Source organism: Schistocerca gregaria, chromosome 3 (genome assembly GCF_023897955.1).
Source record: "Schistocerca gregaria isolate iqSchGreg1 chromosome 3, iqSchGreg1.2, whole genome shotgun sequence".
In the NCBI taxonomy this organism is placed as follows: Eukaryota; Metazoa; Arthropoda; class Insecta; order Orthoptera; family Acrididae; genus Schistocerca; species Schistocerca gregaria.
The window spans coordinates 766,461,417-766,476,020 of NC_064922.1; the positions used below are offsets into that span (position 1 = coordinate 766,461,417).

At 43.3% G+C, this 14,604-nt stretch overlaps 1 protein-coding gene across 1 annotated transcript in view; it reads left to right on the forward strand.

Annotated features, from left to right (window-relative positions):
• Positions 1–14,604, forward strand: part of LOC126354016 (ATP-dependent translocase ABCB1-like) — a 196,009-nt gene that overhangs the window by 164,167 nt on the left and 17,238 nt on the right. Inside the window, exons 18-19 of the mRNA XM_050003339.1 lie at positions 4,657–4,898; positions 13,915–14,074. Coding sequence (XP_049859296.1) covers positions 4,657–4,898; positions 13,915–14,074 — 402 coding nt within the window. The remainder of the gene's footprint in view (positions 1–4,656; positions 4,899–13,914; positions 14,075–14,604) is intronic.

Consider the following 14,604-nt stretch of genomic DNA (forward strand, 5'->3'; position numbering starts at 1 on the left):
CAGACATTGAAACCCGCCACAAAAAAAAAAAAAAAAAACGAGGAATGTCCTATAATGTGAAAGGATGGTAGCCGGAAACGGCATTTCCCATGCAAACACTGCCAAGCAGGTGTCTCGGTCCAGGTTGCGTAGTTGTATACGTAAGGTAGGCCTGTGCTCCGAAAATAAAGCTCTATTTTCTCATGAACCGCCGTACGACCTAGATGCAGGGTCACCCACGAATGCTGTACATGGAAACCGACATAGGCTAAATCTTGCGGATCACAGAGGGCTTAGGAAAACTATTTCATACGAGGGTTGGAACTTTAATATTGGCAACTATTTATTTACTGCTCGTACAGAGTGGGTACGTGTTTCAAAGTTTTACTGACCTTCAAAATATTCACCAGCATTGTGTGCAACCCGTTGCCAGCGATGTGGAAGTCGTAGGGTACTCTTAGCAGTGCCAGTAGTGTTTTCAGTTGGAGCGGCGCGATCTATTGCCCGACGACTTTGTAGCAGTTCTGAAGCGAATGTCGTGAAGTGTTTCCTTCAGTGTAGAAAATGAGTTGTACTCACGAAAGCTTAAGTCAGGGAGTCCAGTAGGTGGTATAGCACTTAGCAGCCCCAACAGTCAAACAAATCAGTAACAGCTTGCACTGTACGTGCTTGAATATTGTCCTGCAAAATGATGGTCAGGTCCTGCAGAAAGTGTCATCACTTCTGTGTCTATGCTGTTTGGCACACAACCTACGACGAGCTTAGAGACGTAGGTTTCCCAGCGTAATATTACCATGGACATTATCTTTATCTATACGGACAATGGCAACAGTAACCCAGTTCGGGCCTCCGCGAACATCTGTTTTCGTTCTAGCTTAATCGGACTTAATACCACGACATGCTGTTGGGCCACGCAATATTTGTCGATACGTAGTTCTGCTCGTCGCAGCATTGTAAGAAATGTCCACATCATATACTTTCCTATTTAAGCAGGCCACCACCTACACAGACGGTGAGTCGCAGGGCTTTAACGGATATGTTCATGAAAATTCAGTAGATAGTACCTTTATGTCCTTCCCTGTTGATGAGACATGGTAATGTCTTATACTGCATTCCACCACTGGTAGGTAATCGTGTGCGACATTAAGATTCTTTATAACCATTTGCATCATTATAAGCACAGCAGGATCTTTCAGCATAAAATGTTTATCATACTCGCTTGCAACCCCCACTCTAATCATAAACATCCGCATTATGTACATTTCTTTGACTGAATGGTATGCAAATTTCATATAATGTCCGTCCTTCTGTGTGAAGCGGCACATTTTACATACACTAGGAAAGCGTGCACATACAGAGGTGAATGAGTGATGATTTATTCGCACAGAGACTAGAGACAGAGGTAGTCTACTGTCTGTAAAAGAAAACATGTTTCTGTACAGAACTCCACTGCCTTCAACGTAGGTGTTGTCAGATGTATATTAATACTAAAATATTCGGAAAATGGACGACATTGTGCACCAACTAGCTAAGCGCCAATTTCAGCACAATCCTAAGTACGTGTCCCACGAAGAAAAACAGACAGTCTGTGGCTTTTATAACACAGAGCTGTTAAGAAGGACCCCGCCGTAACACTTCTACAAACACTATTTCAATTCCTAGAACAGCCATACATATTATAAAATGTAAGTATGTTTATGTGCGTGTGTGTGTGTGTGTGTGTGTGTGTGTGTGTGTGTGTGTCCCACATCTCCTCCCAAACCACTGGGGTGATATCAACAAACTTTGTACACACATCCTTTAGTGCACCGCACGTGATTCAGGAGGTGTCATAAACACTTAGATGCATGAGAAAATGCTGCATCATGCATGAAGTTTTAATACATTTATTCTTTACAACTAAGACTGGCAGCGCCTTTGACAGCTTTCAACTGTGAAGCGGAAACGGCTGTACGTGAAAACAATTACTTTTTACAGAGCTATGAAGATGTGTTGTCATAGAGACGTTTACAAAATCGCGCTGTGGACAAGCGAAGCAGGTGTGCCTAACGCTGAGAAACTGTCTGGGATATTACACTATAAACACTGTTCATTACTTTTCGTTTTAAGTGCAATGCCGGGTTTGTCAGTTAGTCCTTCATAAAAGGGCTTCGGTTTACTCGTTGGATTCTGAGAAACTGCAATGAGGCAAGAAAGGAGACTGCTTACAAAACACTCATGCGGTCCAACCTAGGATATGAAAGTACGTGGAACTCATACCAAACAGGGTTAAAAGGGATACTGAATGTATACAAAAAAACGACAGCAATAATGGTTACACGTTTCTGCGTCTTCGTATTTTCGCGGAGAACTGACTGATCCATAAAATTTCTGAGGCGCACTCGCAGAAACTCTATTTCGTCAGTCTATTAGCTCACTCAGAGGATCACCGAATCTAAGAGTTGCGTATCACTGCCGTAATGACCCCCAGGACAAAATTTTAGACTAATTACAGTTGGCACATAAGCAATCACTCTTCTCGCATTCCATAAGGAAATGGACCAGGATGAAGCCCAAATAAATGATATGGGAGTAGGTGGTGCCATGCACTTCAAGAGGTTTGCAGAGTATAAATGTGGGTAAACCTAGCCCTTTAGAAATGTTCAAATGGCTCTGAGCACTATGGGAATTAAGGTCTGAGGTCATCAGTCGCCTAGATCTTAGAACTACTTAAACCTAACTAACCTAAAGACATCACACACATCCATGCCCGAGGCAGGATTCGAACCTGCGACCGTAGCGGTCGCGCGGTTCCAGACTGTAGCGCATAGAACCGCTCGGCCACCCCGGCCGTTTCGCCCTTTACAGTCGAGATTCCAAGCACGTACTGATGTCGTGTACTGTAAGACAAAAAATAAAAGACGCATTGCGAAAGTATTATCCGAACTGGATGGAAATTGGTAGATGTGATGTACATGTCCAGACAAACAAATGACTGCATCTTAAGAAAAAATGGATAATATATTCAAGAGACAGAGCTTCATAAACGGAGCAAGTTAGTAACGGGTTGATCGAACTCTGGCTCTTGAACAAGCTGTTATTTGGTTTGACATTAACTGGTAGAATTTTTAGATGTTCTCCTGAGTTATAGCATTTCAAATTTTGTCCAATTGGCACGTTAGATCTTTAAAGTCGAGTAATGGTTAGAGGGCCTTGGCACAATGCTCCAAACGTTCTCAATTTAAAACGCTGCTGCTATAGTCAGGGTTTGGCAAGTATGAAAAAAAGCAGTAGAAACTCTCTCCGTATGAGGGCGTGCATTATCTTGCTGAAATGTAAGCCCAGGATGGCCATAAAGGGTAACAAAACGGGCCAGGGAATACCGTCGACATACAGTGCCGCTGCGCAGTAATGGTGCCGCGGATGACAATCAGAGAAGGCTTGCTATGAAAAGAAATGTCCGCCCCTGGTAGGTGAGTGGTCAACACGACGGAATGTCATACCTAACGGCCCACGTTCGATTTCCGGCTGGGTCGGAGATTTTCTCCGCTCAGTAACTGGGTGTCGTGTTGTCCTTATCATCAACATCATTTCATCTCTATCGACACGCAAGTCGCCGAAGTGACGTCAACTCGAACGACTTGCACCAGGCAAACGGTCTACACGATGGGGGGCCCTAGCCACACTGCATTTTATGAAAAGAAATGACACTTCACATCCTCAGTACTGGTTGTCAGGTCATACGGCGGGTGACGGTGAGGTTGGTATCCCGCCGTTGTCTCTAGATACGGCTTTGTTTTGGAATCTCATTCACTGTAATAGAATTGTCTTCGTTGATGAGTCTCATTCGATCCTCTACGACTAGCGAAGACGTGTCTGGAGACTGGGACAGCGTTAAGATACCACCCACGCTGTCGCCTGCCACACTGCCCAATAACCAGGAGTGATAATCCTGGACGCATTTCTTCTCATAGCGCGTTCCCTTTGGTTATCCGCGGCACCCATACAGCACAGCGGTACGTCGACGATATTCATGGCAAGCTGTCCTGGGTTTACATTTCAGCAAGATAATGCCCACCTGCTCACGGCGACAATTTCTACTGCTTGTCTTCGTGACTGCCAAACCTTATCCTGCGCAGCAAGTTTGCCGGATCTGTCCCCAGTTGAGAACGTTTGGAGCGTAATAGACAGAGCTCAGGATGTTTGACGATCTAGTGCGCCAGCTGGACCGAACTGGGCGCTACATCCCTCACGAGGACACGCAACAACCCTTTCAGCGAATTTCACGGCGAATAGCTTCTAGCACGAGGGCCAGAGGTGGACGAATGCGATGCTGGCTTGCACGATTTGTAAAGCTCTTTGTTTTGAATAAATCGTCCAGCTTTCCTGTAACTGTAATCATTATGTACACATCGCGTCCGTCGACTTCCGTCCGTTCGAATTGTTCCTTCGTGTTACGTATCTTTTTTTATCAGGCAGTGTACATTGCTGATGGTGGTGGTAATGCAATGAAGTTGTTACGAGGTACGCTTTGCCATTTTTTACTGTGTTTTTACCAATCACCTTCTCACTCGCTCTGTTGTATGTATGAAGAACTCATGTTGGCAGCATTTCTGGTGTGCCTGCGAGCGTCTCGTGAGACCAACATCCTGAAGTTAAGCTGCGAATCTACAGCTAATGGACTGCCCTGGTTGACAGGTGGCGGTGGAGGCGGTGGGCAGCATCCGCACGGTGGCGGGCCTGTGCCGCGAGCGGCAGTTCCACGCCAAGTACATGCTGGAGCTGGAGCCGGCCATCCGCCTCGCCAAGCGAAACACCTACGTGCGCGCAGCCGTCTTCAGCCTGGCGCGCAGCCTTGGCACCTTCATCTACGCCATCTGCATCTACTACGGAGGCTTCCTCATCGTCTCCGATGGCGTACCGTACCAAGACGTCTTCAAGTGAGTCCCAATCAATGAAGATGCCACACTGAATATTTCTTCGTTGCCTCTTTTTTTGTGTCATGCAGGGTGTAGAGCCACATTTATCCACTTCGAACATATACTGAAATACTCAAGTTATCCGTAATCTAACTGGATAACTCCACAGCCGAGGACGGTGGTTCATTACTTTTCCTAGAGGGTTGCCTGCCGAGTTTTCCTCCCTCGCTTTTCATCATCAATGTGAACTACATACACACACAGCTGTACACTACGTACGCAGTCATCATAGTTACCAACGCGAAACAGCAGCTAAAACGTCGGACATGCTGGCCGCCGAAATGTAGTCAACTAGAAGGGCTTGCACGAAACAGAAATAAAAATCCTGGACAAATAAACACAAGATGCCGTAAAACTGCTCTCACAGTCATATGAACCATAATTTTTTTCAATTTAAACTACACAGATTTTTTGTCTCGAGTGTCGTTATTCGCTAAAACAAATTCAGAAATCAAACTGTTTTATTGGCTGATTTCATGCAGCTTCCATGCTACTCTATCCTGTACAAGCCTCTTCATCTCAAGATAACTGCTGCAACTTGCATCCTTCTCAATCTGCTTACTGTATGTATACCTTGGTCTCCAATTTTTACCTCCAACACTTCCCTCCAGTACCAAACTGGTGATCCCTTGGTGTCTCAGAATGTGTCCTATCAACCGATCATATCTTTTAGTCAAGTCGTGCTACAAATTCCTTGTCTCTCCTATTCCGTTCAGTATTCATAATTTTAGAACCTATTTTTTAACCGTTTAGAGTTAAATTTATGTACATTTTTAAAAACGGATGTCCAAATCTTAACATACGACACATAAATCGTTTCCCATTGGCTGACACTGACGGTCTGCGCTCATGCGCGCCCTCTTTCACTCTATTTTAACCCGAGGCTGCTCAGCCAAAAGCAGCAGTTCTGCAACTGATCGGCACAGCTGTTCCAAGCGTCATCATTGTCAACAGGAAGGGTAACGATACATCATTTTAACGAATGTTCTTTTTAATGTTTTATGAACTCCCTATGTAAATCAGCAGTTTCAGTTTTTGAATATATAAAGATGGCTTACTGCCAGAGGCCGAAACCGGTCACATTTTTAGTGCTATAGAGACCTTTTTTAGTAATTTTTGTTCAGTACCTTCGCATTAATTTCATTATCTACCGCTGGCCACTGTGGCCGAACGGCTCTAGGCGCTTCAGTCCGGAACCGCGCTGCTACTACGGTCGCAGGTTCGAATCCTGCCTCTGGCATGGATGTGTGTGATGTCCATAGGTTAGTTAGGTTTAAGTAGTTCTACGTCTAGGGAACTCATGACCTTAGATGTTAAGTCCCATATTGCTTAGAGCCATTTGAACCATTATCTACCCATGTAATCTTCAACATTCTTCTGTAGCATCACATGTCAAAAGCTACTATTCACTTTTTGTCTAAACTTCATGAGCACGGACCTGGCCGTTGGTGGGGTCTCTTGTGTGTCCCTGTGATACAGACAGCCGTGAGACAGGTGCAACCATAACGGAGGGGCATTGTTACGATGCTAGAGGAACTTGTGGTACCTGAAAAGGGGCAGCCAGCAGTAGTCTTTTCAATATTTACAGTGCCAACAGCCTGGATGTTTGATTGATCCGGCCTTGTAAAGTCAACCAATAAACCAGCCTTGCTGTGCTGGTACTGAGAATGTCTGAAACTAAGGAGAAACTGCAACCGTAGTTTCTTCCTGAGGGCACGCAGCTCTACTGTGTTGTTTAGTATGGCAAACGTGGCAGATATTTAATTTTACGTGCTTCTTGCGCCTGGTTGAATGATGTTCCTATAGGGACCGAAACAAAATTCAAAATCATGGTATTGTACTGTACCAAGGAAATTACAGTACCTTAAAAATTTTGTACTTTTAACATCAGTGCAGCTGAAATGTACAGTGGCACAATTTACTATATAGCTCCTATAACGTTGCAGCCAGTCATCTACCATCCCTAGCAACATTGTATCTAGATAAAAAAATGTTAGTCACACTGTTATTGTAAAATAGAATTTTGTTTACAATATATTACAAATTTTTTTCCATATTGTGCATAGTTTTAAAAGTAGTGGAATACTGCAAATTAAAAATTACTGTAATTTCTGTATATTTTTAAAACTGTGGAATCTGGAAAAAAGACCTCCCGTATGTCAAAACATATTTACGAACAAACAAAGAAAGATACAGAGAAAACACTTTTATGAACGACAATTAGCATGACATTTTACATTAGGTGGTTTTAAAAATTATCCCTTCATTGTTGACACGTTGAAGAAGCTTTCCCAAAAGTTGTAGACGGTTCTTCGTGCCATTTCCTTTGGGTAGGCAGCCTCCTCCTGGGTAATTGCCTTCTTAAGTATTTACAGGATAGTGGGACGACGTTCGTACACTTGACACTTTAAGTAAACCCAGAGAAAAAAAATTACAAAGTTATAAATCGGGTCTCTCGGAGGCCAGGCAACTACATCTTGAGAAGGGAGGAGACGTCCAGTAAAATTTATAGACATCACCGAGAAGTGTGAGCTGTGGCTCCATCTTCTGGGAACCAGACTACTGCCGCTGCATGGTCCTCAACAAACTGGTTTAATGTAGGTCGGAGGAAGGACTCCACGTGAAAGTAGCGATTTGAGATTATCGCTACCGTTACGCCATCTTCTTCGAAAAAATACGGACCCCACACATCAAATTCATCAACGGCGCACCACACTGACTCACGATGGCTGTTAAGGGGTCGTTGTTGAAGTTCTTGAGGCTGTTCTGCTACCCAGTAGCGGAAATTTGAATTCTTTACTGCACCTGACAGTTACAACTGCGTCTCATAAGGGGAAGTCAGAACAGCGCCACAGGGAATGCTGTGAAGAATTTCCTCACTTAAGGCTCTGCGAACTTGAAAATCGCTCTCACTTTCTCGTTGGGTTACCATCACTTTCTATGGGTGCATGCGAAGGTCTCCGTGCAGGATTCTTCTTACACTCCTCTCAGACAGCCCCGCGGCAGCTGCATGTTTAAGTGTTGAAGGCTACGGAGATTGCTGCTCTCACAAACATCATAAGTTCCGGCGTTGGTACACTTCTAGGCCGGCCAGTAGATTTTTTTTTTCAATACGGAAACTGGTAGTCAAAAGTTTGATATCCAAACCCGAATAATTTTTGTGCCAGCGACAGAATCGGCCAAGTTCGAAACGAATATATAATACTCACTGAGTAGTAATCACAGAACTGCTCCATAATAAACGCACAGCCCTCAACTAGCACTATGACACGTACACCGCTGTTAATCTATACCCAGCACACATCAGTATTCCCACCACATCTCACACAGAAGCCTCTACAAATAAGGGACGTCTTTTTGCTGATCCCTGTAGTTACGTAAAATGTGGATGGTGAAGCCATAATTTGTCACCTGTGCACCATCTTGTACCTTCAAACGGACGAGGGCCTTTTACTATGGAACACGTGACATTGGCAAATGCGCTGAGTTTCTTTAATGCCCTAATATTTTTCCCTGTCATGAAAATGGAAATTTATGTTAGTTTCCAGTAGCGTATATATGAAAATGCTTTTAACTTGTAACCGGGTTTTGACAGCAGTTCTTCTCAACTTGTTTCATGTGTTGAGTATTCGTATGTAGTAACACTAACAACCTAACACACAGACTTTTAAATATCATTTGGCAAGATTTTCCCAAATACAACGCCTTTATATTTCAATATAACGTTTCTTCCTAGGTATATGACTATGTTGAACCTAGGAATAGGTTTTTTCATTTGAAAAACCTTAGTTTTCTGGAGAAAGTATTGTAATTTCCGAAAAAGATTGAAGAACACGGAAAGTTAATGCTATCATTCTAAAATGGAATAAGAAAATATATTAAATTTCTGTTGCAGGGCTGGTTAGAGGAAAAAATTAGTGTTCCAAGGTACAACACTCCCCTACAACAAAAAATGGAAACACTTCGAGATGTATCGTACTGTGACATTCGCTGTCGTTATTCCCGACACACAGGAGCATTGGTAACAAGTAAATCCACAGCAGATACCGGCGCAACGGTGTTTTTCTGTCTCGGATACTTCCCATTACACTGTTCATGTGCTCTGCAAGTATGCTTCCCATACGCTTCCCAATAGATACTCCAATGTATAATGTTTCAGGTGATCACATCCCTGCACTCCAAGCTTCTGGAGAAAGTCCAGCGCATGTACCGTGTGAAGAGCAACGTATAGGGAGGTCACTCCTCCGATTCAGAAAAAGTGTGACCATATGGACCTACTCATTTACAGAATTTAAGGAGACGATCTATTGGACCATGGAAACTTTGAGCAATTCTTGGCCCTATGTCTGTACAACGTTAAGCTCCATTATTTGTTTGCTTCGGAAGCTTAGGAGTGACTGACGGTATTACGTCTCAATACTGCTAGGTCTTTAGCCAAATAGAAATGAGACAACACACAGAAAACTTATAATCCTAGGCGAAATCGACACAGCTCTCCCCAGTCAATAAAAGATTTATAATCAAACGAAACGAGTGAGTGCAGTACTAGTTACCTTCGCCGTGTAATAAGAAAATAGTCTTTGAGCTTTGCCACTCCGCATAAAGATAACACCGTCACAGTGAGAACAACTAGCTCAGGTGAGGAACAGATTATATTTAGTTACAGAGGGTCGCTTAACCATGAAAAAGTTGTAGTACAGTTTAAAGGATCTTATAATTTAAGATTATACTGAGATTAATAGTTATTTATTTGACATAATGAGTGAAGTAAACAGCAATAGAATTAACAGAGGACGAAGTTCTGTAAACCTCAGTTCATATGACAAAATTAAGCTAACACCGTGAGCAGGCACTAAAACGTGCGAAAGACTAGATGGACAAAGAGCAACAAGAGCTTCTCATCTCGTCAGTCGAGAAATCAGAGTTAACTATACAACACGAAGTCACAGATTCAGGAAAATTAAGCAACACGAGTTGCGAGGTACAGTAAGCAAGTAACCAGCTGCTCATTATACGGATCACACTGCCACAACTCCAACACTCACATTTCCCCACTAATAGCAAGAGGGCACCTATCAGCACCAGAGGGCCAGAGCAAGATCACTCGGAATCTCAGCTGCCCAAACTCTTGAATATACCATTTGGAGTGGACGATCCGTTTCTATTGCCAATGTGAAAGATGATAATATCGTTTATTTCATGAAAAAACAAAACAGGGGAACCCAGCAGAAGTTCCCACTGTTGACGTACAAAGCACACGTTAACAAGCACGAGACTACTATTGGGCTGTAGCAGTGTCTCCTCGATTGGCTTCATTACGTAAACATGGTGGCAGGGTGACTCAGTTCGACCGGATGACCAAAATGATGGAGTGAGGGTGTCTCGACCTTTGATGTTCGTGCACGTGGAAATATGAAATTGATTTATTTTTATATTTACAGTGGTGGCAGGGCACCACGAAACCGCAGCCAGGTCAGGCACCGGTCCCGAAGCACGCCACAGCCTCATTCCCGAGGAAACTGCCCGCCGTCTCGCTGAGGATGTTCGCCTCTCCTAATGAGATTCACAGTCCTCTGATGGCAACAGAACCCTGAGTGCAGAACGGGAGTGCATCTACCCTGTGCGAAAAATGCGAAGCCTCCCAATCAACCCCACAAGTCTCGCACTGTCAATGAGATAATCACCAAATAGCGTCATAAAATGAAACAATACCGTTTATTGATAAATGACAGTAATGTTCCATCACATCCCATCGACTCCACACCAGCAGACGCCACAGACTGCTCCTCCCAACGAACCACTACTCATCTGAATACTTCAGCATATCTCACAGCCGTTCGTTGTCGTCATGCCATATCGCTGCAGTCTTGACCTATTGCGCGTGAGAGTCAGTGGGGCACATCACATGAGTTTATAAACGCACCTTTCGATACTGTTCATATGATAAACAGGTACCAAAAACACTAAGAAGGTTTAATAAGAACACTTCTTTGTCATGAATTGTCAATGAACTGAAGTCTGCAGTTGTTCGTGTGCTCTCCAATCTTTAGACACTTTTCTTGACTTTTCCACACCATGCGCAGAAATGCACTCTGACCCCACTGAAGTGGAGTGGCAGACACTTCGCTTTGTCACAGTCAAAAAAGACCAGATTGCAGCCTGTAACTACCACCCAAGAGGACTATTTACTAAATACAGTGTTCTCTCTCAGCAGTTACAGCACATACCTGCTGTACCATGCAGGCACTGAAGCGATGTTTGGGTGTCCAAGGGAAAATTAACACTTAGAAGCATTTATTAAAACTAAAAATAATTACACTTCTCTTATTTTTCATGTCCAAGCGGACGAATTAGAAACAACACGATATTAATAGCTATCATAGAAATCTTACTTCCAATCAGTCAAATTAAAAACACAAAACTAAAAATCATTCACGCTACAGTAGCTTCCAGTAAAGTTTACGACACTCTGCTACAGATACCCCTTTAATTTCTGAATCATCTTTTCTGAACAAACTCCATAAGTAATCCATAAATAATAAACAACAAATTTTTGAGAGACCATTAACGCACCTTGAAAGCAACTAAATATTCAGAAATCATAATAAAAGTAAATTCAGTGGCAATGGTTTACATTATTATAAAATACAAGGCTCTGCGCAAGTAACGTAGTATTTAAGCCTGAACGTTGGTCAACACAACTAAGCGGCACCAGCCCTTTGCGGGTAACAGCCGTGTCTCCTCAGTCAGTCCAACTGACATCTGATCATTTCAAAGCTAAACACCTGATGTACCTCCGTTCCCTATCCAACACCTCATACATCAGACATTCCGTTACACAGTCTGAAAAGAACAATAATTAACAGCCGGGAAGTAAGAGGCTTACAATCAATAGCCACCGTGAGTCCCAAGTCACAAGATAGTTACAATTACAGCATTAACAAGGATTCACTCATTCTCGGATTCAGTCATCACAGTAATCACATGACAGTGTTCATGATCAGTTACGCACTCACACAATAATAGAACATTTAGGTAAGCTCGTGCATACGCAACATACAGTATTAAATCAAATTCCTCAACTGCTAGAAGCATTTCTTTACAAATTTGGGTCCTTACGTCAACAAGTAGCACAGTAACGTATGCCTTATCAGACCAACAACTGCATGAAATGGTTCAAATGGCTCTAAGCACCTATAGGACTTAACATCTGAGGTCATCAGTCCCCTAGACCTAGAACTACTTAAACCTAACTCACCTAAAGACACCACACACATCCATGCCCGAGGCAAGATTCGAATCTGCGACCGTAGCAGCAGCGCAGTACCGCACTGAAGCGCCTAGAACCACTCTGCCGGCAACTGCATGAAAAACACGAGAAGTTCAGGAAGACTGTGGTGAGAGAAGAGCTATACTAGGCAACACCGAATGACATCACATAACGTCAGTTACTCAATACCACCATAGCCATCGGCGTTAATCTACACAGAGTGAATCATTTGCGCTTGTATAATACACCAGTAACTTCAGCCATCCACTGCCAGACGTTTATCAACTCCGCAGAAGCATGGGATCTGGGAATGTTCAAGTTAACCTACCAAGGAATATAGTATCGTGTTACTTCTGCTACGAAGCTCGTGATCTTCAATGTTCCCGGTCTCAATTCACAACTGGAAGGCACCTCCATATGCAGATTAAGCCACCAGTCTAGTAAACACTGACACAGTACAAAACCCAAATCAGTATTATTCGCCCATAGTTACTTTAACAGGAATATTCGTCGGGCAGTTACTTCAACAACTACTCTTGTAACGGGTCATCACTGTGTTGCCGCACCGTCCTCCACCATTGTACACCGCACTGCTTGCTCACTCTTTCCCTTTATGACTCTCGATGGCGCCACCAGCTCGGGTCAAGGAGGGTATCATTTGCAGACGTGGCACTCGTCGGCACACTATCGACTGACTGTGACAGGGTGTGAGATATGGTAAAGGTGCTACAGTTCCACTATGACACGAGGCTTGCCGTTGTTCTCTCCCAGAAACTTCAAACAGATTCATCACGTCAAGTGAGCTGTGTGTCTGGAAATATAATTGCTCTCTAACAGTACTCGATTACTTTATGTCTGGGAGAGGTGAGTAGCTTTCTAACGGTCTTACCTGAGACGGAGGTATTACCATATGCGTAGTATTTGCAAGTTTCAGAATTCACCGGTAAAAATTTATGTGGTAATCACGTTTCTAACATTGTTGCGTCTTTATAATGGATACCATAAGCAGTATGCGCAATCTTTTCTCGTATCCATAGATCGTATGACGTGTGATAAACACTATTTACGTGATTGTATTTGGTGAGTAAGGATAGAATGACACAAGTCCTAGTAATCATCTGAAGTACCGCTTAATGTATTACAGATATTCTTCTGGACATTTGGAGGAGTCCTGCCTCGAAGGATGGTTTGACTGGAAACGCTGCTTCATCCCTGTTCAGTCCGAGTTAGAGCTCCATCTCGAATGACTTTGCATTCGAGGAGTCATTAAGCCGTAATCGTCCTTCCTTCCTTATGCTTCATGTCAAGAGAAACCGGGGACAGGTGGAAAATAAAATTTTCGCTAGCAATTTGCACTGTTTGAATTTAGTTTTTCTCAGGTGTATAATTACACAAAAGCAGTTTTTCACGTTAGATTTGGGATTCAGTGGAAAAGAAGCATAGGAACAAGGCTAAAGAAGTGAAGGATTGCCTAGGAGAAATTCAAAACACCAGTCTCAATTGTTGGAAGTAGAGTTCTCTGCAACTGCTCTCTACAGCTCTAGAGAGGAGACTTGTGTTATTAACTTGAAACATCGAAAACACCGAACTCTCACTGTAAAGATAAGGGGGGAATTACACTACGTTACTGCCTTTTGTTTACATTAAAAATACTCTTTTTCGCCAATACGAGTAAGTGTTCGTTAAATATTTCTTCTTTTTTTTCAGAGTAACTGAAGCATTGTTCTTCGGGACGTATATGGTCGCAACGGCCCTGTCGTTCGCTCCAAACTTCAGGAAAGGCCTGAACGCAGCATCCAAAATCTTCTACCTGCTCAACCGCCAGCCCAAAGTAGTTGATCCTATCAATGCTTCGGATAAACAATGGGTACGTAAATAACAATGGGGCGATATCGGAATTCAGTAAAATTTTCTGTGAGACACGCTGTACGTTAGCGCATTGTTGCCTTCTATCAGGTCCAAAAATGGTTCAAATGGCTCTGAGCACTATGGGACTCGACACCTGAGGTCATCGGTCCCCTAGAACTTAGCACTACTTAAACCTAACCGACCTTAGCAGTCTTGCGGTTCCGGACTGAAGCGCCTAGAACCCCTCGGCCACCGCGGCCGGCCTATCACGTCCATTGTCTAGGAAACACCTACTGAAATTCTAAGATTTTTACGCCTACTAGGATTAATCCTGGTAACTGTGAACAAGAATTTACCAGTTTCAAATGTAGATATGCTACTCCTGTTGTAAATGAGGTATGATACCGAGAGAATTTGACAGAGTACTGGAAGAGTTAAGCCGAAATAAGGTTCCTGGAGATGTTGCCGTTCCCTCAGAATTATTAAGATCCTTGCAGAAGCCAGCTATGAAAAAACTATTCCACCTGGTAAGCAAGATGAGACAGGCAA